The 24,218-nt window shown below is 50.2% G+C and overlaps 1 protein-coding gene across 2 annotated transcripts in view; it reads left to right on the plus strand.

Moving 5' to 3' along the window:
- ZFR2 (zinc finger RNA binding protein 2) overlaps positions 1-24,218 on the plus strand; it is a 353,820-nt gene that overhangs the window by 320,545 nt on the left and 9,057 nt on the right. For both annotated transcript variants that reach the window (XM_033954204.1, XM_033954205.1), the window contains exons 17-18: positions 2,091-2,202; positions 4,713-4,810. In XM_033954204.1, coding sequence (XP_033810095.1) covers positions 2,091-2,202; positions 4,713-4,810 — 210 coding nt within the window. The remainder of the gene's footprint in view (positions 1-2,090; positions 2,203-4,712; positions 4,811-24,218) is intronic.

The raw sequence follows: 24,218 nt of genomic DNA on the forward strand, positions 1-24,218 counted from the left end.
TCCGAGGCGAAATCTCCTCGATCCTCGAGATCTGGTTCTAGACACAGTTCTCACCACCGTTCGAGGCCTTCATCGAGGCATTCTTCCAGGCATCGTTCTTTGCAGGATAAACCATCTTCCTCGAAGCCTCGCTTTACTCCAACCTCGACCAGACCACCGACTCCTCATTTGAGGTCTCCGATGCCGGACCTCGAGGATATTTCGGTGTCGATTGCCTCGTCCAAGTCACCAGGTTCCTTTGATGCTTTTTTCCATGCCGAAGCTTCTTATTCGACACAAGCTGCCTCGACGTCCTCGAGTCCTTCTCGAGGCAAAGCATTGCCAGATCAGCTATCTTTCTCGTCTTTCCTCCGACAGATGGCTGTAGACTTGGATGTACAATTGGATACTGGCTCCAAATATTCTAAGGAATATCTAGAAGTCATGCGTCTTCCTCAGCCTCTGGCAGAGTGTCTCAAGCTTCTGCTTCATAAGCTTTTGAACCAGACTTTTGCTCGATGCATGGAGACTCCCTGTTCCATACCAGCAGTTCCAGGAAAATTGGACTCGAGGTATAAGACTGTGCATCACAAGGGATTTGACACTTCACAGTTATCTCATCAATCCGTGCTTTGTGAATCTTCCTTGAAGAGATCCCATTCTTCCAAGGTCTATGCCACAGTTCCTTCTGGAAGGGAGGGGAAAACTATGGACAAATTTGGACGTCGCATCTACCAGAATGCTATGATGTCCTCTAAAGTCCTCAATTATAATTTTTATTTCATCACTTATTTTGAATTTCTTCTTTCTCTTCTACTGAAGTTTTTGGCTTATATGGATAACCACATGCATTTTGAGTTTCAAGAAGTCATTGCTTCTTTCTCTCAGTTACATCTCCATCTCCTGCAATCATCTTACGATGCCTTTGAGTTATCTGCCCGAGCGGCTGCTTGCTCTGTGGCTATTCGTCAGGTGACATCATCTGACGGAGCCCCGATGCGGACGCCTCAATCCATCGTCCTTCCAGTATTTTTTCCTAAGCCTCATTCTCACCATGGAGAATCAGCTCTTCATACTCTGGACTGTAAACGTGCTTTGGCCTTCTACTTGGAACGCACCAAACCACACAGAACTGCTCCTCAACTTTTTGTTTCTTTCGACCCAAATAAGTTTGGACATCCAATTTCTAAATGCAGCATCTCCAACTGGATGGCGGCTTGTATCTCATTCTGCTATGCCCAGGCTGGATTACCCCTTCACAGTAAAGCTACAGCCCATAAAGTCAGAGCAATGGCAGCTTCAGTAGCTTTCCTCGGATCTACACCTATTGAGGAAATTTGTAAGGCTGCTACTTGGTCCTCGGTTCATACCTTCACTTCTCACTATTGTCTGGATACTTTCTCCAGACGGGATGGAAAGTTTGGCCAAACAGTATTACAAAATTTATTCTTCTAAATTGCCAACACTCCCACCATCCCATTCTGGTTAGCTTGGAGATCACCCATATGTGAGAATACCTGCCTGCTTGTCCTGGGATAAAGCACAGTTCCTTACTGTAACAGGTGTTATCCAGGGACAGCAGGCAGCTATTCTCACAACCCATCCACCTTCCCTGTTTGGCTTCTCTGCTAGCTATCTGAACTGAGGAGACACACCCTGTGCTGGGCGGGAAGGCACTTGCGCATGCGCGGTACGGGCAACTCGAAACTTCGAGTTTCTTCAAGCAAGTCTGCTTGTGAGGCGTCCGCATCAGGGCTCCGTCGGATGATGTCACCCATATGTGAGAATAGCTGCCTGCTGTCCCTGGATAACACCGGTTACGGTAAGTAACACTGCTTTTACAGAAAGGGTGGTCGATGCATGGAACAGTCTCCCAGAAGAGGTGGTGGAGACAGAGATTATGTCTAAATTCGAGAAAGCGTGGGATAGGCATGCAGCATCTCTTGGAGAGGGGAAGAGATAATGATTACTGTGGATGGGCCATTTGGTCTTTATCTGCCATTATGTTTCTAATAGACAGCCCTTGGCATTAGCAAAATTTTGGCCTTCTGCACATGATAGTTATTTTGCCAGTTGTGCTGACTTCTTTTTGTTGCATCATTCTCTTGCAGGCAATGGAACTGCTGGTAGAAAAGGCTTTAAGCAGTGTGTCTGGACCATTGAGTCCAGGGGATGCCTTGCGGAGAATCTTAGAATGCATAGCCACTGGAATACTCTTGCCAGGTGAGGTTTGTAGTCATGTATATGAGAGCACAATAGAATTGCTTTCATCCAAATACTTGTGTTCTTGGGTTTGATGGCACAATTACCAACCTGTAGCCATGCCATATCAGATAAAATGAATTAAAAGGTTAAAATGTTCTTGATCATCAGGACCAATATTCCCACTATTCGGTTTTTTTTTTTTTATTCTTTATTCCTTTTTAATCATTCAACAAGTGTACAAGAAAAATCATACACAGTCTCAAAAACAACACTTGATAAATCCATCAAGACAATAACAATTGTGTGTGTATATATATATATATATATATAAACCCATAACCCACCCTCCCTCCCAACACTATTTTGCTTAATTCATTTTACCCTCTCATAAAATGTACAAGAATTATAAGAAACACTTAGTTAAACACTTGAAAAACTTATCATTATCCTCTATTAACTTAAAAGAAATCCTTACCCTACCCTCCCTCCATCCCTATTATTAATTTTATTTCAACATTTTATCCAAACAACCCCTCCCCCCTCCCTTCCTTACATGGTGTATTTTCAAAAGAAAAATGGTATCTATTCATTACAAAACAATGTTAATGGCTCCCATATTTTAATAAAACTTTTATAATTTCCTTTTTGTACCGCTATTGAACGTTCCATTTTATATAAATGACATAGCGAATTCCACCAAAAATTAAAATTAAGTCTGCTATGATCTTTCCAATTGTTAGTAATATGTTGAATGGCAACTCCTGTCATAATCAATAAAAGTTTGTTATTGTTTGCCGATATCTGACTCTTTTTTTCTCATAGACATGCCAAATATCACAGTATCATAAGTTAATGCTACAGGATTTTCTAATAAACAATTTATTTGATCCCAGATCGATTTTCCAAAAGGCCAAGATATAGGGACAATAAAATAAAAGATGATCCAAAGTCCCTACATCAAGATTACAATGCCAGCATCTATTAGATAATGAACTATTCAACTTTTGTAATCTAACTGGGGTCCAAAATGCTCTATGCAAAAGAAAAAAACAAGTTTGCCTCATAGATGCTGAAAATGTACATCTTATTCTCCAAGACCAAATTTGTGGCCATTGAGATGCTGAAATCTGATGCTTAATCTCAATGCTCCAAATATCCCTAAGACCATTTTTAGGCTTTTTATTAACCAATTCACTAATAACTTTGTACCACTGTGCGCCCTGGTGACCCAGAAAGTTTGCCTGGAAGCATAAAAATTCCATGTTATACTGAGAATTAAGACTTTTCCATTCAGGGAACCCTGCCTGAATGGCCTGCTTCAATTGCAACCAACGATAATATTGTGATTTATTAAGCCCAAATTTATGTTGCAGTTGTGTAAAATCAAGCAGCTTTCCATTTGAAATAACATCACTTAAAGTTCGTATTTCTGCCCTTAACCAATGCCTCCAGACAATCTTAGATCCGCCAATTTGAATCTTGGAGTTTAGCCATATAGATTGATTTGTTGATTTATTTATAGGATTAACAGTTAAGTTACTGACATACCTCACAGTTTTCCAAGTGTCTAATAAAATTCTATTTTCTTTATACAATCTGGGCATCTTGATACTGAGAATGTGACAAGGATGTAAAGGACACAGGAGTCGCCATTCCAAATATCAGGAGTGTACTCAATGAGCTCCGGGAGGACCCAATACATACCTTGACGTAAAATATAGGCCTGATGGTACCTATAAAAATTTGGAAAATTTACCCCTCCCTCCTTAATTGACTTTTATAAAGATACTAAAGCAATTCTAGGAGTTTTACCAAGCCAAATAAACTTAATAATTATCGAATTCAATTTTTTATAAAAAGATTTTTGAAAAAACACTGGAATCATACCCATTTGATAACAAACCACAGGCAACACCATCATTTTCTCAGTTTGAACTCTCCCCCACCAAGATAAATGTAATGGATTACATTGTTCACATAATTCCGAAACCTTTTTTAATAAAAGTTTTTCATTTTCTTTTACTGTATCATCCACTGTATTTTTGATCCAAATTCCTAAATATTTTAATCCATCTTCCTTCCAAACAAAAGAAAATGAATCAAACATAGTTTTTATGCAATGTACATTAAGAGAAAGAATTTCAGATTTACCCCAATTAATTTTGTATTATGGAAAATCTAATAAGGCAGGAAGTTTACTTGCAAATTATCTTAAAGCAAAGAAGAGAAGAATAAAAAATATTCCCACTATTTGAATAATGAAAGGTCTATTAGAATAATCACCACTTTATAAGGGAGACTTTGTTTTCCTTTTAAGTATTTTTGTTTTGTTTTGGTTTTCTTCTCTCCTAGATATGGACTAGCATCTGTGGTATGATGTGGAGCTGTTTGCTCATTGTATCTTTTTGCATTTTGACTTGTTTTGTTACATATTTGGCATATACTATTTTTGAAAATGCTTAATAAAATAAAACACTTTTTCTTTAATCAGCACTAATTTCTCTGCATCACCTCTAATTTCTCTGCAGGTGGTCCAGGAATACAAGACCCTTGTGAGAAAGAGCAGGTAGATGCTCTAGAGACTATGACCAATCAGCAGCGGGAGGATGTCACAGCTAGTGCACAGGTAGAACATAATTAACAACAGCAGATTTTGTGTTTTTATTTCAGTGGAAAATGTTTTTGTTTTGGTATGTTTATGTAGGCAAACTCAGTGTTGTCATCCCTAAGCAAGACTTCAGTGTACCTGAGCGTACAGGAGATACAAGTTAATGTTATAGACCAGTGGTCTCCAATGTGCTGCCCTGACCCAAAATCCTCCATTGTGGCCCTAAAACAGTTGACTGCAATGCTCTTTAAATCCTATAAATGAGTTAATTTCAATTTTGTCTACAATTTTGCAAACAATCTCTTAAGTGTATTACCTCATTGCTTCATTATCGATGGACATCGATGCTGATTAAGACTTGATTGGTTCTAGATTGGTAGAACTCCACCCTGCGGTACCGTTGATACCCGCTCAGTCAGGTATTGGTATACTTTTTCTGTAGACTAATCTCTACGTCAGTGTCAGCAACCTCATCGGTGCCAGCTAGCCTGAACATAGTTCTCATAAGGCACATGGTTACTGCTTCGGAGTCTATCCTTAAATGTCGCTCTACTTAGTATCGATGTTCTTCAACTCGTCGATGTCATCTTTAGAACATCGGTCTGTATCCAAGGGTACAGTACTGTGGCGTTTGCAGTACCTGGTACCTCTCCTAGATCCAGGAATATTGAGTGTACATCATTTAAGAATCACATCGACACCGGTGTCGTCCTTCTGTGCAGGTTGTGTTGCTTACTGGGGTGCATCCTCTGTGAGGTCTCCCACCCCTTGACTCCTTCAGCATCATTGATATCCACTCAGCTCAGATTTGGTGCTGGATATTTTTTCCAGGATCGATGACTTATTCACTACTTTGCAATGGTTACATTAACTATGACCTGCTTACTCTTGACAGAGCATCACATCAATAGCAGTTTGATGGAATGTTCCATTTCTTCGGAGCAGTACTAAACACGTAAGGTATCGACACCATCAATGATTCTCTTCATTGGAATATCGATTACCAGTAAAACACTGATGTTCTTCACATCGAGGCTCTGCATGGCACAGCATTCCAGCTCTAGTTTCTTAATTTCCAACAGTCTTTGGACTTTAATTTCCTATGGACTCCATTGCGCAGACTCACATAAGAAGAGAATTTGATGTTTTTCACAGATAGTGTTGCTACATGTCTTGGAACGCCATTCTGGGTCCAAAAGCCATCGACATTTTGTTCCCGTTGACGGTGATCTTTCCCATATGACTTCAGTCATCTTCAAAGCATGAACACCCTTTTCTACATTGACATCGATGGTTTGTCATCAGGATACCATGAGGCTTCATCTACGTCTCGGAGACCAGCTCAGTCATTTTGACTTGTTTCTAGAGACTGCTTTTTTGCTATCAGTCCTACCTAAGCATAGCATTATCCCAGGACAAGCAGGCAGGTATTCTCACTAGTGGGTGATGTCATCAGACAGAGCCCCGGTACGGACGTCTCACAAGCACGTGTTGCTTGTAGAAACTTAAAGTTTCTAGATGCCCGCACCGCGCATGCGCCGGTGCCTTCCTGCCCGGAGATCCGGGCGTGTCTCCTCAGTTCTTTCTTTTCCGCGGAGCTGAGAAGTTCAACTTCATCATGCGCTAGCTGAATTCAGTTAAATTTGCCTTCCTTGTCCGCGTTTTCGCTTTCTTTTAATTACAGTTAACAGTACTTTTCTTTTTCAGTAAAAAAAAAAAAAAAAAAAAAAAAGAAGATTATTTCCTCCGGCGGGTCGAACGGGCCGGCCACGTGGCTCAGGCCCACTGGCTTCGACCTCGCGGCGGAGATTTTCCGGCCTATGTCCCGGCCAATCACCGGGTTTAAAAAGTGCAGCAAGTGCCAACGCGCGATTTCACTCACGGACCCTCACTGGCGCTGTTTGCAGTGTTTGGGCCCTGACCACATCCCGAAATCGTGCAGGCCTTGCTCTACCCTTACGGCACGCTCATTCAAGCGGCGTTGCCTATTGTGGGAATCGATGTTCAACATGGACGCAGCTAAGGATCCCTCAGCCTCCACTTCATCTGATACCTCCCCGGTTCGGGCGAAACCGGTATCGACCCCTCCTGCATCGAGTGTGGTGAAACCGGCATCGTTCATCCCGACACCATCCACGAGCTCGACGTCGGTGCCTGCCCCGGTCTCCTCGGTTCAGGTACCTCTTCCTTCCACAGTGCCACCAGTGGTCATCAAAGTGCCGAAAGCTACTAAGCAGAAGCACTCGGCCTCGAAGGAGCGCGATGTCCGTGCAGGAGGACCCCCTTTCGGTGCGGATCCCTCCTTATCGGCTTCGCTACGGTCCGTGCTGGAAGCTCAATTCGTTGAGCTCATGCAGACCATCGGACCCGGGCTCATCGCTGCCATACAGGGTGACCTCCCGGTACCGGTCCAAAGGGGCGGTCCGCCCCCTCCCCCTCCCCCACACCGTTCGACCTCGACAACCGACGAGGACGAACGGGGGAGGGCGGCGATGCCCACGCGGCAAGCCTCGCTTACCGATATGCCGCCATTAGAACCCATTACGCCTCCGCGCCAACATGGGACCAGACCTCCGATCGATACTCGAAGCCCTGGGCATAGTCAGGAAGAGTTCTTCCGTACTCCTTACCAGACTTGGGTAGCATCGCAAGAACCCGCATCGCAAACCCAGTTGCGATCCACCGCTTCCAGCCCTATCCACTTGGGGGCCTCGGGAGACCATGCGATGCACAGACGATCCCGATCCCCGTCCCGCCACCGAGACGGGCACCGATCGAGACACTCATCCTGGCACTCCTCACACCATTCGGAGGTGTCACCGCAGAAAAAACTGCAACGTAGGGGATACTCCTCATCAGAGGTGTCCCCTCCGGGGGGCCCGGAGTACGAGGAGACATCGGTGCCCGATTCTCCTTGCCACTCCCCGATGTCCATGGACCTGGAGGCCTCCTCCTCCTCCAGCCCGTCCCACAGACCGACGCTGGCGGAACAATTGTCCTTCTCATCATTCCTCCGACAAATGGCGGATGATCTGGATGTGACCCTTGACACGGGCTCCCGATACTCCAAAGAGTATCTGGACACCATGCATTTACCTAACCCTCCAACGGCGTCGCTTCGGCTCCCCTTGCACAAATTACTGGACCAGACCTTCATGCAGTGTTTCGAAACACCGTACTCCATACCGGCGATTCCCAGCAAACTCGATGCTCGATACCGCATCGTGCACCATAAAGGGTTTGAGGGCCCTCAACTCTCCCACCAATCCCTACTGGTCGAGTCCTCTCTTAAACGCTCTCATCCCTCCCAGGTCTATGCCTCTGTACCGCCGGGCCGAGAGGGGAGAACGATGGACAAATTTGGTAGAAAATTCTATCAAAACTCCATGATGGCGTCACGGGTGCTGAACTACAATTTCTTTTTCTCTTCCTATCTGGAGTTCTTCTTGCCGGTGCTCCGCAAGTTCACTCCGTTCATAGACACCCAAGCTCGATTCGAGTTCGAGGAAGTGGTAGCCTCCCTCTCCCAATTACGCCTCCAGCTGATGCAATCCTCCTTCGATGCATTCGAACTCTCGGCACGCGCCGCCGCAAGCGCGGTAGCTATGCGTCGCCTGGCATGGCTCCGTACAATCGATATGGATCCCAACCTCCAGGACAGACTCGCCAACGTACCATGTGCTGGAGCTGACCTGTTCGATGAGTCTATCGAAACTGTTACCAAGAAGCTGTCGGATCATGAAAAATCTTTTCAATCCATCCTGCGGCCCAAACCCAAACCTCAACAGTCTCGACCTTCCAGGCCACCCCTGATTTACCAGCGGCGTTACATGCCCAGACAAACGCCTGCTGCGAGACAACCTGCGAAGAGACAACCTCCCCAGAAGTCTCAGCAAAAACCTCAGCCACCGGCTGCACCTAAGGCTCCCCAGCCCTTTTGACGCCCCTCCCGGGAGCATAACCTCGGCCTCTCCCATAGGGGGCCGCCTCCATCTTTTTTACCATCGATGGGAGGCCATAACCACGGACCTATGGGTCCTCACCATCATAAGAGAAGGATACTCTCTTCAATTCCACCGGGTCCCCCCGGACCATCCTCCAAGAGAGTATCCTTCAAGCTCGACGCAGACTGCCCTTCTTCTTCAGGAAGTCCAAACCTTACTTCAGCTTCGGGCTGTCGAGCCGGTCCCGTCAGACCAATTGAACCGAGGGTTTTACTCCCGGTACTTCCTCGTCCCGAAGAAAACGGGCGACCTGTGACCCATCTTAGACCTTCGGGCCCTCAACAAGTTTCTGGTCAAAGAGAAGTTTCGCATGCTGACCTTGGCTTCTCTATACCCCCTCCTCGAGCAGAACGACTGGTTATGCTCCCTGGATCTCAAGGAGGCCTACACTCACATCCCCATTCACCCGGCCTCCCGAAAGTTCCTCAGATTTCGGGTGGGAAATCTGCACCTACAGTATCGAGTGCTACCATTCGGCCTATCTTCGTCCCCCAGAGTCTTCACAAAGTGCCTGGTGGTAGTGGCCGCAGCACTCCGGGACAGGAGTCTACAGGTGTTCCCATACCTCGACGACTGGCTCATCAAGGCCCCGTCAGCCCCAGAGGTCACTTCGGCGGCCTTGGCTACAACCTACTTCCTCCAAAATTTGGGCTTCGAGATCAACTTTTCCAAGTCTCATCTGCAACCCACCCAGTCCCTCCCCTTCATCGGAGCGGTCCTGGACACCACCCGACTCCGAGCATTCCTGCCCCTGCAACGCATGGAGTCCCTTCTTCACCTCTGCCAGGCGGTGTCTACTCGCCAAACTCTACCGGCGAGACAACTGATGGTGCTCCTGGGCCATATGGCCTCCACAGTACACGTGACACCCTTTGCCAGACTCCACCTCAGGATCCCCCAGTGGACCCTGGCATCACAGTGGAATCAGACGTCCGATCCACTATCCAAACACATCTCAGTCACACCTGCTCTTCGGCAGTCTCTACTTTGGTGGATGACCTCTTCGAATCTATCCAGAGGTTTGCTGATGCACTCTCCCCCCCATCAGAAAGTTCTCACAACCGATTCGTCGAACTATGCATGGGGGGCCCACCTGGATGGTCTCCGCACCCAAGGATTCTGGACCAGTGCGGAAAGACTACACCAAATCAATCTACTGGAACTCAGAGCCATCTTCAATGCGCTCCAAGCTTTCCAACATCTACTCCACGACATGGTAATCCTCATTCGCACAGACAATCAGGCCGCCATGTATTATATCAACAAGCAAGGAGGCACGGGCTCGGCCCTCCTTTGCCAGGAAGCTCTACGAGCCTGGGACTGGGCGGTGCGCCACAACGCCCTACTCAGAGCAGTATACATCCAGGGGGAGAACAACGTCTTAGCAGACAAACTAAGCCGTCTGCTACAACCGCACGAATGGACTCTCCATTCCAGCCCCCTTCACCAAATCTTCACGCAATGGGGGACGCCTCAGATAGACCTCTTTGCGGCTCCCCACAACTCCAAACTGCCTCAGTTTTGCTCCAGGATCTACACTCCTCATCGCCTCGAGGCAGATGCTTTTCTACTGAACTGGGGGAAACGATTTCTATATGCGTTCCCACCATTCCTGCTGATCCAGAAGACTCTGGTCAAGCTGAAACTCGAACGGGCCACCATGATTCTAATAGCTCCTCGGTGGCCCAGACAACCTTGGTTCTCCCTCCTACTTCAACTCAGCAGCAGGGAACCAGTACCACTTCCAGTGTTTCCTTCACTGCTTACTCAACATCAAGGATCACTACTTCATCCCAACCTGCAGTCTCTCCACCTGACAGCTTGGTTCCTCTCAACGTAACCCCTCACCAATTCTCACAAGAAGTGAGGGAGGTCTTGGAAGCTTCCAGGAAGCCCGCCACTCGACAATGCTACTCCCAGAAATGGACCAGATTCTCCTCATGGTGTGTTTCTAAGTCAAAGGAACCTCAGCGAGCTTCCTTATCCTCCGTGCTGGACTATCTCCTACACCTATCTCAATCTGGGCTCAAGTCCACTTCCATACGAGTCCACCTGAGCGCTATTGCGGCGTTCCACCAGCCCCTACAAGGGAAACCCCTCTCGGCCCATCCAGTGGTCGCCAGATTTATGAAAGGACTCTTCCATGTTAACCCTCCTCTCAAACCACCCCCAGTAGTTTGGGACCTCAATGTAGTCCTTTCCCGTCTCATGAAGCCCCCGTTTGAACCACTCAACAGGGCCCCTCTTAAGTACCTCACCTGGAAAGTGCTTTTTCTTGTAGCCCTTACGTCCGCTCGCAGAGTCAGCGAACTCCAGGCTTTGATGGCGGATCCACCATTCACAGTATTCCATCATGACAAGGTGGTCCTACGCACTCACCCGAAATTCCTGCCTAAGGTGGTCTCCGAGTTTCATCTCAACCAATCCATTGTACTTCCAGTATTCTTCCCTAAGCCCCATTCTCACCACGGAGAATCGGCCCTTCACACTCTAGACTGTAAACGTGCCTTGGCTTTCTACCTGGATCGCACCAAGCCACACAGAACCACTCCTCAACTTTTTGTCTCCTTCGATCCTAACAAGTTGGGAAGACCCGTATCAAAGCGCACCATCTCTAATTGGATGGCGGCTTGTATCTCTTTCTGCTATGCCCAGGCTGGATTATCACTTCCTTGTAAGGTCACAGCCCATAAGGTCAGAGCAATGGCAGCCAAAGTAGCATTCCTCAGATCAACACCAATCGAGGAAATTTGTAAGGCTGCCACCTGGTCCTCGGTTCACACATTCACCTCACATTATTGTCTGGATACTCTCTCCAGACGGGATGGACAGTTTGGCCAAACAGTATTGAAAAATTTATTCTCTTAAGTCGCCAACTTCCCCTCCATCCCACTGAGGTTAGCTTGGAGGTCACCCACTAGTGAGAATACCTGCCTGCTTGTCCTGGGATAAAGCAATGTTACTTACCGTAACAGTTGTTATCCAGGGACAGCAGGCAGCTATTCTCACGTCCCACCCACCTCCCCTGGGTTGGCTTCTCAGGCTAGCTACCTGAACTGAGGAGACACGCCCGGATCTCCGGGCAGGAAGGCACCGGCGCATGCGCGGTGCGGGCATCTAGAAACTTTAAGTTTCTACAAGCAACACGTGCTTGTGAGACGTCCGTACCGGGGCTCTGTCTGATGACATCACCCACTAGTGAGAATAGCTGCCTGCTGTCCCTGGATAACAACTGTTACGGTAAGTAACATTGCTTTTTGGGGCTACAAGGTACCGAATCCAGTTTCTATCAGGGTATCGATCCACATTGCATCTGCCTTTCCATACTACTTCAGGAATCCACCAGGGGTGTAGAAGCCTAGAAGGTGTTTTTTTCCTGCTGCCTGGACATTTCGGGGGGGGGGGGGGAATCTAACATGGGTGTAGAGCCTGTTAAGTTAGATTCCTTTCTGTGTTTAAATAAAAAAACAGAGTAAGAAGAGAAGCAGTGTCTGCCTTTGTACTTTTACACTATCAAATGTACATTCTTTTTTTCCATGTTAACCAATGAAGCTGAATGGTTCTCTGTTTTATCCTCTAACCAGGATCAGCCAGCATCGATCCATGTTGCAACTGCCTTTCCATACTACTTCAGGAATCCACCATGGGTGTAGAGCCTGTAAGGTGGTCTTTTTCCTGTTGTCTGGATACAAGCATGCAAAGACAAGTGGCAGGATCTAACATGGGTGTAGAGCCTGTTTAGTTAATTCCCTTACCATTTAAAAAAAAAAAAACAAGCAGTGTTTACTTTTCTGTTTCTGCACTATCAATGGACATTCTCTATATTAATCATTGAAGTAGAATGGTTCTCTGCTTTATCTTTTAAGCAGAATCAACCAGGTTTTTTCTTGAAATATGCCTTCCACTGTACTATCAATGTTTATACGGAACTGTCCAAGAGGCTCATATAATTACTTGAAGTATCTTTTCCTACATGTGTTTCTCCTATTGTTTTACTTCATCCTTTTTAAGGAACCCGGAGGTTTGAGAGTGGCTTTAGGGAGAAGGAGGCCACTACATCCTTTTTAGGATGTTTTTTCATTTACTCCAGTTTATCTTGAACAAAGTCTGTGAACCGAAGATTGCATCACTCGGTCTAAAGTTAGAGGGTTATATGTTTGAACATCAATCTGCACTACCCAAATTCTATTAGATAAGATTTTAATTCTAGACCTGTTCTTGCTCTGCATTTTATCTACACAGGTCACATTCATGTTTTTCATTTTGATTTTCAATCTCTAGACAGAGAAAATGGATATGCTCGGGTGCAATTTAACATATGCAAATTTTTATAGCATCGCTTAATACCATTGGTTATTGTTCTAGTACTCAAATCAGGCCGTACCTTTATCCACTGGTCCTTTGTTTTATATAGATCTTTATTCAGTGCATTACTGTTCTTCCTGTTACACTTATCTTGTCTAACATGGTTACATGTTGTGACCTCTAGACTATTTCAAGGTCACCTCCTTTTTACCTCTTTTATCGTTAGTTTATTCATTTCTGCTAGCATAGTACAGTCACATCTTTGTAAGACTCATTCCTGTTTTGCAATTTTCTATATTTCTCAAGAGAACACTCAAGTGGAACCAAAAGCTTGTACTCATGATTCACTGTTGAACTCATTTTAAGTGACCTGGAGGTCTTTACTTAAAAATAAAAAAAATTGTGTCTTGGGTAATGACTTTTGTGATCTGCTACAACCGTTTCTTAATAGTCTCGCAAAATTGTTTTACTTTTTGTTTTTAATTAGAGGAAGAGTTAAGGGTATCTGAGGAGGAGCAGAATGGTAGGTCTGTTTGACACTTTCTGCCATTATGCTTCTATATTTTAGTAAGAAATATCGTGGTAAGAACATAAGAATTGCCGCTGCTGAGTCAGACCAGTGGTCCATCTTGCCCAGCAGTCCGCTCACGCGGTGGCCCTCTGGTCAAAGACCAGCGCCCTAACTGAGACTGGCCCTATCTAAGTACATTCTGGTTCAGCAGGAACTTTTCTAACTTTGTCTTGAATCCCTGGAGGGTGTTTTCCCCTATAACAGCCTCCAGAAGAGCGTTCCAGTTCTCTACCACTCTCTGGGTGAAGAAGAACTTCCTTATGTTCGTACGGAATCTATCCCCTTTAAATTTAGAGAGTGCCCTCTCATTCTCCCTACCTTGGAGAGGGTGAACAACCTGTTCTTATCCCAGGACAAGCAGGCAGGTATTCTCACTAGTGGGTGACGTCATCCAACGGAGCCCCGATGTGGACATCTCACAAGCATACTTGCTTGTAGAAACTTTTAGAAGTTTTGAGTTGCCCACACCGCGCATGCGCGAGTGCCTTCCCGCCCGATGCACGGGTGTGTCTCCTCAGTTCTTTCTCTTCCGCGGAACTGAGAAGTTTGCCTTTGAAACTCTCTGCGCGAAGTTCCTTTTTGTGCCTTCTGTGCCCACGGGTTTGGGTTTTTTGTGCTCATTCCTGTTGGCTCACGTTACGTTTTGTTGTTTAAAAAAAAAAAAAATTCATTCGATCGTTCGACCGGGCAGGTCGCGTGGCCGCTGCCCCGCAGCTTCAACCTTGCGGCGGAGCTTTTTCGGCCTATGTCCCGGCCTGTTACCGGTTTTAAAAAGTGTGTCAAGTGCCAGCGCGCGATTTCGTTGATGGACACGCATCGACGTGGTCTTCAGTGTCTCGGGCCTCAACACCTTCCGAAATCATGCCGGCCTTGCTCTACACTCACAGCACGTGCGTTTAAGCGTCGCTGTATTTTGTGGGAGTCGCTGTTTGGCATGGAGGTATCCCCGGTGCTGCCCTCTTCACAGAGCGCCACGCCTTCGACTTCTGATTCTACATCTTCGGCCTCGAGTCTGCTCAAGCCTGCCTCGTTCATGCCGGCTTCGACCTCGACACATGCTGCGGTGTCTTCCGATGTCTCTTCAGGTCAGGTAGCGCAGCCTCCTATCCCTCCAGTGGTGCTTAAGGTGCCCAAGGCCTCTAAATCCAAGCCCCCTGGTGGCCGAGTGACCGATGTCCGTGCGGGAGGTCCCATTGCTGATGTGGATCTCTCTTTGCCGGCGTCGTTCCACGCCCTGATGGAGAAGCGATTTGTCGAGCTCTTTACCAAAATTGGGCCGACGCTTCTCTCCCAGATCCAGCCTGGGCACGCGGAAGCCTCCCGCGAGGTCGAGCCGCCTCCGGTGCCTCCTCGGCGCACACTCTCGCTGCTGGGAGCAGAGTCTCGGTGAGTGTCTGGTCTGGCTTCGGGGCATGTCTCGCAAGGAGCAGAGTCTTTGCCCATGCCACCTTTGGAGCCGATACCCTCGATCCATGGCTTGCCTGGTCCGGACCCTTCCTCCGCGATGCCGGGCTTCGAACCTTGGGGAGCGCCTCGGGGGGCCTCGTCTCAGCCTCTGATGCTTCGATCCACGGCCTCCAATCCCATCTACTCGGAGGCTGCCTCGTCTGGGTGTCGCTCGCCTCGTCGCTCGAGGCCTGCTTCTCGACACAGCTCCGGTCGTCGATTGAGGCATTCATCGAGGCACTCATCGAAGCATTCATCGAGACACGCCTCACCTCGTCGGAAGCAACCTTTCCGGGAGTTTTCTTCGGAATACTCGCCCCCTCCTCCTATGCCGGAACTCGAGGACTGCAGGGGTTCGTTCTCTTCGTGCCGGTCCTCGGCATCGGCGGACCAGGCCGCCTCATCGTCTTCGAGCCCGCCTCAAGGCCCGGCTCTGGCGGACCAGTTGTCATTCTCGTCCTTCCTGAGGCAGATGGCGGTGGATCTGGATATCACCCTGGATTCGGGTTCCAAGTTCTCGAAGGAATATCTGGAGACGATGCATCTTCCTCAACCTCCTGCTGAGTCTCTACGCCTGCCTCTACACAAGCTTCTGGACCAGACTTTCATGAGATGCTTCGAGACCCCGTACTCCATCCCGGGTGTCCTGGGGAAGTTGGATGCTCGATACCGCACGGTGCACCATAAGGGCTTCGACGGGGCACAGCTCTCGCACCAGTCTCTCTTGGTTGAATCCTCTCTGAAGCGGTTTCATCCCTCCCAGGTCTATGCTTCCACTCCTCCTGGCCGGGAGGGCAAAACCATGGACAGATTTGGCAGGCGCATCTACCAGAACTCGATGATGGCTTCTTGAGTCCTCAATTACAGCTTTCATTTTGCAACCTACTTTGAATTTTTTCTCTCCATTCTTCAAAAGTTTTTACCCTATCTGGACTCTCAGGCTTGCTTCGAGTTCTCGGAGGTGCTGGCATCATTGTCCCAACTCCGCCTGCAGATGATGCAATCGTCTTACGACGCTTTTGAGCTCTCGGCCAGAGCGGCGGCCTGTTCGGTGGCCATGAGACGCTTGGCGTGGCTTTGCACCATTGATATGGACCCGAATCTCCAGGACAGGCTGGTGAACGTTCTCTGTGCGGGAGCGGACCTTTTCGACGAGTCCATCGAGGCGGCAACGGAGAAGCTATCCAAACATGAAAAATCTTTTCAGTCTATCCTCCGCCAGAAGCCCAAGCCTGCCTTCTCTCGTCCGTCTCGTCCTCCTATGATTTATCAAAGGCGCTACCCGCCGAAGCAGGCCCCCGCCATTCGGCCGCCAGTGAAGAGGCAGCATCAGCAGAAGCCCCAACAAAAGCCTCAACCTTCTGCTGTCCCCAAGGCTCCCCAGCCTTTTTGACTGTCTCGTAGGGAGCATAACTTCCATCGTTCTGCCCTCCCCACTTTTTCCCATCGGAGGTCGTCTCCATCATTTTTACCATCGATGGACAACTATTACCACCGACCTCTGGGTCCTTTCCATCGTAAGAGAGGGATACTCTCTTCAGTTCCATCATGTTCCTCCGGAACATCCTCCAAGAGAGTATCCTTTCAACTTAACCCAGACCGCCCTTCTTCTTCAGGAAGCTCAGGCTTTGCTCCGGCTTCGTGCCGTCGAGCCGGTCCCTGTGGACCAACAGAACAGGGGTTTTTACTCCCGGTACTTCCTTGTTCCGAAGAAGACGGGCGACCTGCGTCCTATTTTGGACCTCAGGGTGCTCAACAAGTTCCTGGTCAGGGAGAAGTTTCGCATGTTGACCCTGGCTTCTCTCTATTCCCTCGTCGAGCAGAACGACTGGTTATGCTCCCTGGATCTCAAGGAGGCCTACACTCATATTCCCATCCATCCGGCATCCGGTCAATACCTCAGATTTCGGGTGGGACACCTTCATCTTCAGTACAGAGTGCTTCCTTTCGGCCTCGCTTCGTCTCCCAGAGTCTTCACCAAGTGCCTGGTTGTGGTGGCCGCAGCACTCAGGAACCATGGTCTGCAGGTGTTTCCCTACCTCGATGACTGGCTCATCAAGAATTCCACGTCTCAGGGGGCCATCCGGGCCACTCAGAGGACAATCTGGTTTCTACAGAGTCTGGGATTCGATATCAACTTTCCCAAATCCCATCTTCAACTTTCACAGTCTCTCCCCTTCATCGAAGCTGTTCTGGGTACTATTCACCTCAGAGCGTTCCTTCCTCCTCAGCGCCTGGCGGCTCTTCTTCATCTTTGTCACTCGGTCTCTTCTCGCCTGTCCATCTAGGCGAGACACATGATGGTGCTCCTGGGCCTACATGGCCTCTACGGTTCACGTGACTCCTTTTGCCAGACTTCACCTGCGAATTCCTCAGTGGACCCTAGCTTCTCAATGGTCGCAGATCTCCGACCCTCTGACTCGTCACATTCAGGTCACTCCTGCTCTGCTGCAGTCGCTTCGCTGGTGGATGCTGTCTTCCAATCTTTCCAGAGGTTTGCTGTTTCACATGCCTACCCATCAGAAGGTCCTCACGACCGACTTCTCGACCTATGCTTGGGGGGCTCATCTGGACGGGCTCCGCACCCAGGGTTATTGGAAGAGTGCGGATCGTCTGTGCCATATCAATCTCCTGGAACTCAGGGCGATTTTCAATGCTCTCACTGCTTTTCAGCATCTACTTCACGACATGAAGTAGTGGTCCTCATTCGTACGGACAATCAGGTCGCCATGTATTATGTCAACAAACAGGGCGGCACGGGATCGGCCTCCCTCTATCAGGAAGCTCTGAAAGTTTGGGATTTGGCGATTCGACACAACGCCTTCCTCAAAGCTTTCTACATTCAGGGGGTGGACAATGCCTTGGCGGACAACTTGAGTTGCCTTCTACAGCCTCACGAGTGGACTCTCCATTCCACGCCCCTTCATCAAATCTTCTCCCTGTGGGGAACGCCTCAGATAGACCTCTTTGCAGCTCCCCACAACTTCAAACTGCCTCAGTTCTGCTCCAGGATCTACACTCCTCATCGTCTCGAGGCAGATGCTTTTCTTCTGGACTGGGGGAATCTCTTTCTGTATGCGTTTCCTCCGTTTCCTCTCATTCAAAAGACTCTGGTCAAGCTCAAGTCCGACCGGGCCACCATGATTCTGATTGCTCCTCGGTGGCCCAGGCAACCTTGGTACTCCCTTCTTCTGCAACTCAGCAGCAGGGAGCCCTTCCTTCTACCAGTGTTTCCATCTCTGCTTACGCAGCATCAGGGATCTCTGCTTCATCCCAATCTGCAGTCGCTACACCTGACAGCTTGGTTCCTCTCAGCGTAACTTCCCTTCAGTTTTCACCAGCTGTGCGGGATGTTTTGGAAGCTTCAAGGAAGCCTGCTACTAGACAATGCTATTCCCAGAAATGGACTAGATTCTCTACTTGATGTTTTTCTCATCACAAGGAACCTCAACATGCCTCCTTGTCCTCTGTTTTGGACTACCTTTTGCACCTGTCTCATTCTGGTCTCAAGTCTACATCGATCAGAGTCCATCTTAGTGCAATTGCTGCTTTTCACCAGCCTCTTCAAGGGAAACCTCTTTATCCCAGGACAAGCAGGCATGATATTCTCACATGTGGGTGACGTCATCTACGGAGCCCCGATGCGGAAGCATTTTCAAGCAAACTTGATTGAAGATTTAAGTTTGCTCTGTTGCTCCACGCATGCGTGCCTTCTTGCTCCACTAGGGGGTGCATCCCCTCGTGGTCTCCAGTTCAAAATTTTCCGCGAGCCTAGAAGCCGTGTTTTTCAGGCTCTGCCCCAACTGCCTTCTAGCACCGCAATTTTTTCTTGTTTTTTCACGATTAAGTCGCTGTGCGCGAATTCTTTACCTTTTTATTTGATTCCTGCTTCGTTTTCGACGACCCGGAGTCTTCCGGGTCCCCGTGGCCGCGTGGCTAATAGAGCCGCGGCTACTTTCGATTTAATGTCCCGGCCTTTGACCGGCTTTAAAAAGTGCACCCGGTGCGAGCGGCTTCTTTCCCTCACAGATCCGCATCGCCGGTGCATCCTCTGTCTGGGGGCGGCTCATCCAACCGACTCCTGCCCCCAGTGCGCTAATTTCCAGAACCGGGCCCTCCGCCGAAGAAAAGCCCGCATGGCGGACCTCTTCACCCCGGACCAACCCTCCACCTCGGCCTCGAGGTCGGCCCCGGCCTTGACCTCGGCCCCGGATACCTCGGCATCGCCTAGAGACTCAACCCCAAAGTCCTCGGGACAACAGAAAGCCTCGGCCCCGGGTAAGTCCCCTCTTCCCTCTTCAGGTTCTGTAACAGCGAAGAAGCCAGCCTCGGGGACAACGTCGACGCATGGCGGAAGCCCCATGCTTACAGCCCCGCCTAAGCCCTCCAAGCCTTCGGGCCGTGCCTCCACCACACGGGAATACTCTAATACGAGGTCGCCCCCGGTGGAGTGCACCGAGGCAGTGGACATGCCTTCGATGCTGTCCGTGCCCGTCTTCCAGGACCTACTCCGAGCGATGATCACGTCGGAGCTGTCCGCTGCAATGGCCCAGTTTCAATCGGCCTCGACCTCGAATGTGCCAGACCAGCCTGAGCCTCGAACCGAACAACCTCGAGGAAAGGTGCGCAATCCTCGCCGCATCCCATCCTCCTCAGACTCCTCGCCGAGGCGCCCGAGACGTTCCCCCTCCGCAGACCGCCGAGGGGCAAAACGTCGGGCTAAAACGACAGAAACCTCGAACCGCCGTGCCTCCAAGAAGGCCCGAGGTTCACCAACCCTACGAGGCCGTTCTCCCACACCTCGTACGGGACCACTAAGGGTGGCTGAGTTATCACTCTCCAACCCGCGCATCCTCCAAACTCCCCCTCGGACGTATTCTCCGAGGGAGTCCGGATCGGGGTCACCAATCCGACATCGATCGGTACCCCTAACTCCGGCATCGTCTCCGAGGGGCTCCTCGAGACGCCGAAGATCGACAACCCCGGAACACTCTCACAGTGCTTCCCCAGCCTCGGAGCATGGATCAGAGCATAAACCTCGATACTCGAGGGAAGCCTCCCCATCCTTCTCCACCCGACGAAGGTCTCGTTCCCCGACCCCGCACGGGGCGCCGGGAACATCTCGCCCATCCTTCACTCGCTTTGTCCAAGACATGGGCCACGCATTGGACTTAGACCTCCAGTCCGACTCCAGATACTCTAAGGAGTACCTGGCGGAGCTGGATATGCCATCACTGCCCAGAGAGTCCCTTCGCTTACCACCTAACCCGGTGCTCCAGCAGGCCTTCTTCAGGAACCTGGAGACCCCCTACATGGTCACGGCCGTACCCTCCAAAATGGAGGCCAAGTACCGCACAGTACCTTACCCGGGATTCGAGCAACCACAGCTCTCCCACCAATCGCTGCTAGTAGAATCCTCCTTGAAAAAGGCTCACCCATCCCGGGTCTCAGCAGCGGTCCCCCCAGGCCGAGAAGGCCGAACCCTGGACAAGTTCGGCAGGAGACTATACCAAAACGCAATGATGGCCTCTAGGGTGCAAAGCTACACTTTCACCTTCACATCCTACCTCAAACACCTCATTGGACTATTGAGAGCCTTTGAGACTGACCTACCGGCCCCCCGGCAAGGAACGTTCGGCCAGCTTGTAGACTCCCTCTCCAACCTGCGCCTTCATCTATTCCACGCGGCCTACGATGGCTTCGAACTCTCCTCCAGAGAAGCAGCCTTCGCTATCGCCATGCGCCGACTTGCCTGGCTGCGCCTGGTCGACATGGATCCCAACTTACAGGACCGTTTGGCTAACCTCCCCTGCGTGGGAAAGGAATTGTTCGATGACACTATCGAGGCGGCGACAAAACGCCTCTCCGAACATGAACGCTCGTTTGCCTCCCTTGTCCGGCAAAAGCCCAAACCGCCAGCGTCCAGGCCGTATAGGGCCCCTCCGCGCCGCTACCCACAAAAGTCCACCCCTGTCTTCTCGCGGCCCCCACCCAGGCGTCCGCAAGCCCACCACAGGGCCATGACCAAGTCCCAACCGCCTGCGACCACCAAACCATCCCCGTCCTTTTGACGGGACACGCGGAAGGGGCCGGGCCCCCTCCGCCATAGTCCCAGGCCTCCTTCCCATCGGGGGCCGACTCAAAGCCTTTTACCCTCGCTGGGAACAAGTCACGTCGGACGCATGGGTCCTTGGCATGATCTCATCAGGGTACTCTCTCAACTTTCGGGCCATTCCCCCGGACAACCCCCCAAGGAATTGCCCTCCCAACCGGACTCAGCTATCCCTACTCCTCTCCGAAGCTCGAGACCTGCTTCGCCTGAGAGCAGTGGAGAAGGTTCCCCCCGACCAACGGGGGAAGGGCTTCTACTCCCGTTACTTCCTGGTACCGAAAAAAACGGGAGACCTACGCCCAATACTAGACTTGAGACGCCTCAACAAATTCCTGGTACGGGAAAAATTTCGGATGCTCTCACTACCGACACTTTACCCCCTGATCGACGAGGGCGACTGGCTCTGCTCCCTCGATCTCAAGGAGGCGTACACACATGTCCCAGTGCACCCCGCTCACCGCAAGTTCTTGCGTTTCCAGGTAGGGGACTGGCACCTACAATACCGAGTCCTCCCCTTCGGACTAGCATCATCACCTCGGGTCTTCACCAAGTGCCTCGTGGTGGTAGCAGCAACCTTACGTTCCCAGGGCCTCCAGGTATTCCCCTACCTGGACGACTGGCTAATCAAAGCCCCGTCCAGGGAAGGGGTTATCTCAGCGACCCAACAGACTATTACCTACCTACAAAGTCTGGGGTTCGAAATAAACTTCCCAAAATCTCAACTACGCCCCTCGCAGTCCCTACAGTTCATCGGGGCCACGCTGGACACGGTTCGCCGCCGTTCCTTCCTCCCCCCTCCACGCCTGGAGGCGTTAGTAAGTCTGAGCCGAAGGATCTCCCTGCTGACCTCGGTATCAGCTCGACAAATGATGACCCTCCTGGGCCACATGGCCTCCACCGTCCATGTCACACCCTTCGCCTGCCTCCATCTGAGAATCCCTCAATGGACCCTGGCGTCTCAATGGCGTCAAGACCGGGACCCGATCGACCGTCCCGTGACAGTGACTCCTTCATTGCAACGATCGCTCCGCTGGTGGGCCGACTCTTCAAATCTTTCCAAAGGTTTGCTCTTCCTCACCCCACCCCACAGCAAGGTACTCACCACGGACTCGTCGGAGTACGCTTGGGGAGCCCATCTGGACGGCCTACGCACCCAAGGAATGTGGTCAGCACAAGACCGTCGCTGCCACATCAACGTGCTAGAACTTCGGGCCATCTATCTCGCAGCTGTAGCCTTCCAACATCTGCTCCACGACCGAGTGGTTCTCATCCGAACCGACAACCAGGTAGCGATGTACTACGTAAACAAACAAGGGGGGACAGGGTCTTGGCCCCTTTGTCGGGAAGCCCTGCGCCTCTGGAAATGGGCAATCTCCAACAACACCTTCCTCCGAGTGGTGTACATACAAGGAGAACAAAACTGCCTGGCGGACAGACTCAGCCGCCTCCTCCAGCCACACGAGTGGTCACTACACTCTCTGACCCTACGAGGGGTGTTCGAACGGTGGGGGACACCTCAAATAGACCTGTTCGCGTCCCCTCACAACCACAAGCTGCCTCTCTTCTGCTCCCGGATATACTCTCCGGACCGGCTCGAGACCGACGCCTTCCTCCTCGACTGGGAGGGAAGGTTCCTGTACGCGTTCCCGCCATTTCCTCTGGTACTGCGGACGCTTGTCCACCTGAAAACAGTACAAGCCACCCTGATCCTGATTGCCCCTCGCTGGCCTCGCCAGCCGTGGTTTTCCCTTCTACTTCAACTCAGTGTCAGAGATCCACTGCCTCTGCCTCTGTTTCCCTCTCTACTGTCACAGGGTCAGGGTTCATTGTTACATCCCAATCTTCAATCTCTTCATCTGAATGCTTGGTTTCTCTCCCCCTGACTGCTCTCCCCGTGTCTCAACCAGTCAAGGAGATATTGGAGGCCTCTAGAAAAACCTCGACGAGAACCTGCTACTCCCAAAAGTGGACCAGATTCTCAACCTGGTGCTCCTCCCACAGCCAGGACCCGGTGTCGGTCCCCGTCCCCCTGGTCCTTGACTATCTACTTCAACTATCTCATTCCGGTATAAAGACCAACTCCATTCGAGTACACCTCAGTGCGATTGCGGCCTTTCATCAGCCCCTGGAAGGGAAAGCCCTCTCGCTCCATCCCTTAGTCACTCGCTTCATGAAGGGTCTGCTGAACGTCCACCCCCCTCTCAAACCTCCCCCGGTGGTTTGGGACCTTAACGTGGTTCTGGCTCAACTAATGAAACCTCCATTTGAGCCACTAGACAAATACCATCCAAAATTCCTCACTTGGAAGGTAATTTTCTTACTCGCGCTCACGTCCGCACAGCGGGTTAGTGAGCTATAAGCTCTGATAGCGGACCCACCCTTCACGGTATTCCATCACGACAAGGTGGTACTCCGCACCCATCCAAAGTTCCTACCTAAAGTAGTGTCTGATTTCCATCTCAATCAGTCCATCGTCTTACCCGTGTTTTTTCCCAAGCCCCACTCTCACCCCGGAGAGGTGGCGCTCCACACTCTTGACTGCAAAAGAGCGTTGGCCTTTTACCTCCAACGCACTCAACCACACCGGAAAGTCCCACAACTGTTTCTGTCCTTCGACCCAAACCGGTTAGGCCACCCAGTTTCCAAACGCACCTTGTCCAACTGGTTGGCCGATTGCATCTCCTTCTGCTACACTCAGGCTGGTCTCGCGCTGCATGGTCGAGTAACGGGACACAAAGTCCGAGCGATGGCAGCCTCCGTAGCGTTCCTCAGGTCCACACCTATTGAGGAAATCTGCAAGGCTGCCACGTGGTCTTCGGTTCATACCTTCACCTCCCACTACTGTCTGGACTCCCTGTCCAGAAGCGATGGCCGGTTCGGCCAATCGGTATTGCGAAATCTATTTGCTTAAATTGCCAACTTCCCTCCATCCCTCTTCAGTAAGCTTGGAGGTCACCCACATGTGAGAATATCATGCCTGCTTGTCCT

The sequence above is a fragment of the Geotrypetes seraphini genome, chromosome 8 (assembly GCF_902459505.1).
Source record: "Geotrypetes seraphini chromosome 8, aGeoSer1.1, whole genome shotgun sequence".
Lineage (NCBI taxonomy): Eukaryota > Metazoa > Chordata > Amphibia > Gymnophiona > Dermophiidae > Geotrypetes > Geotrypetes seraphini.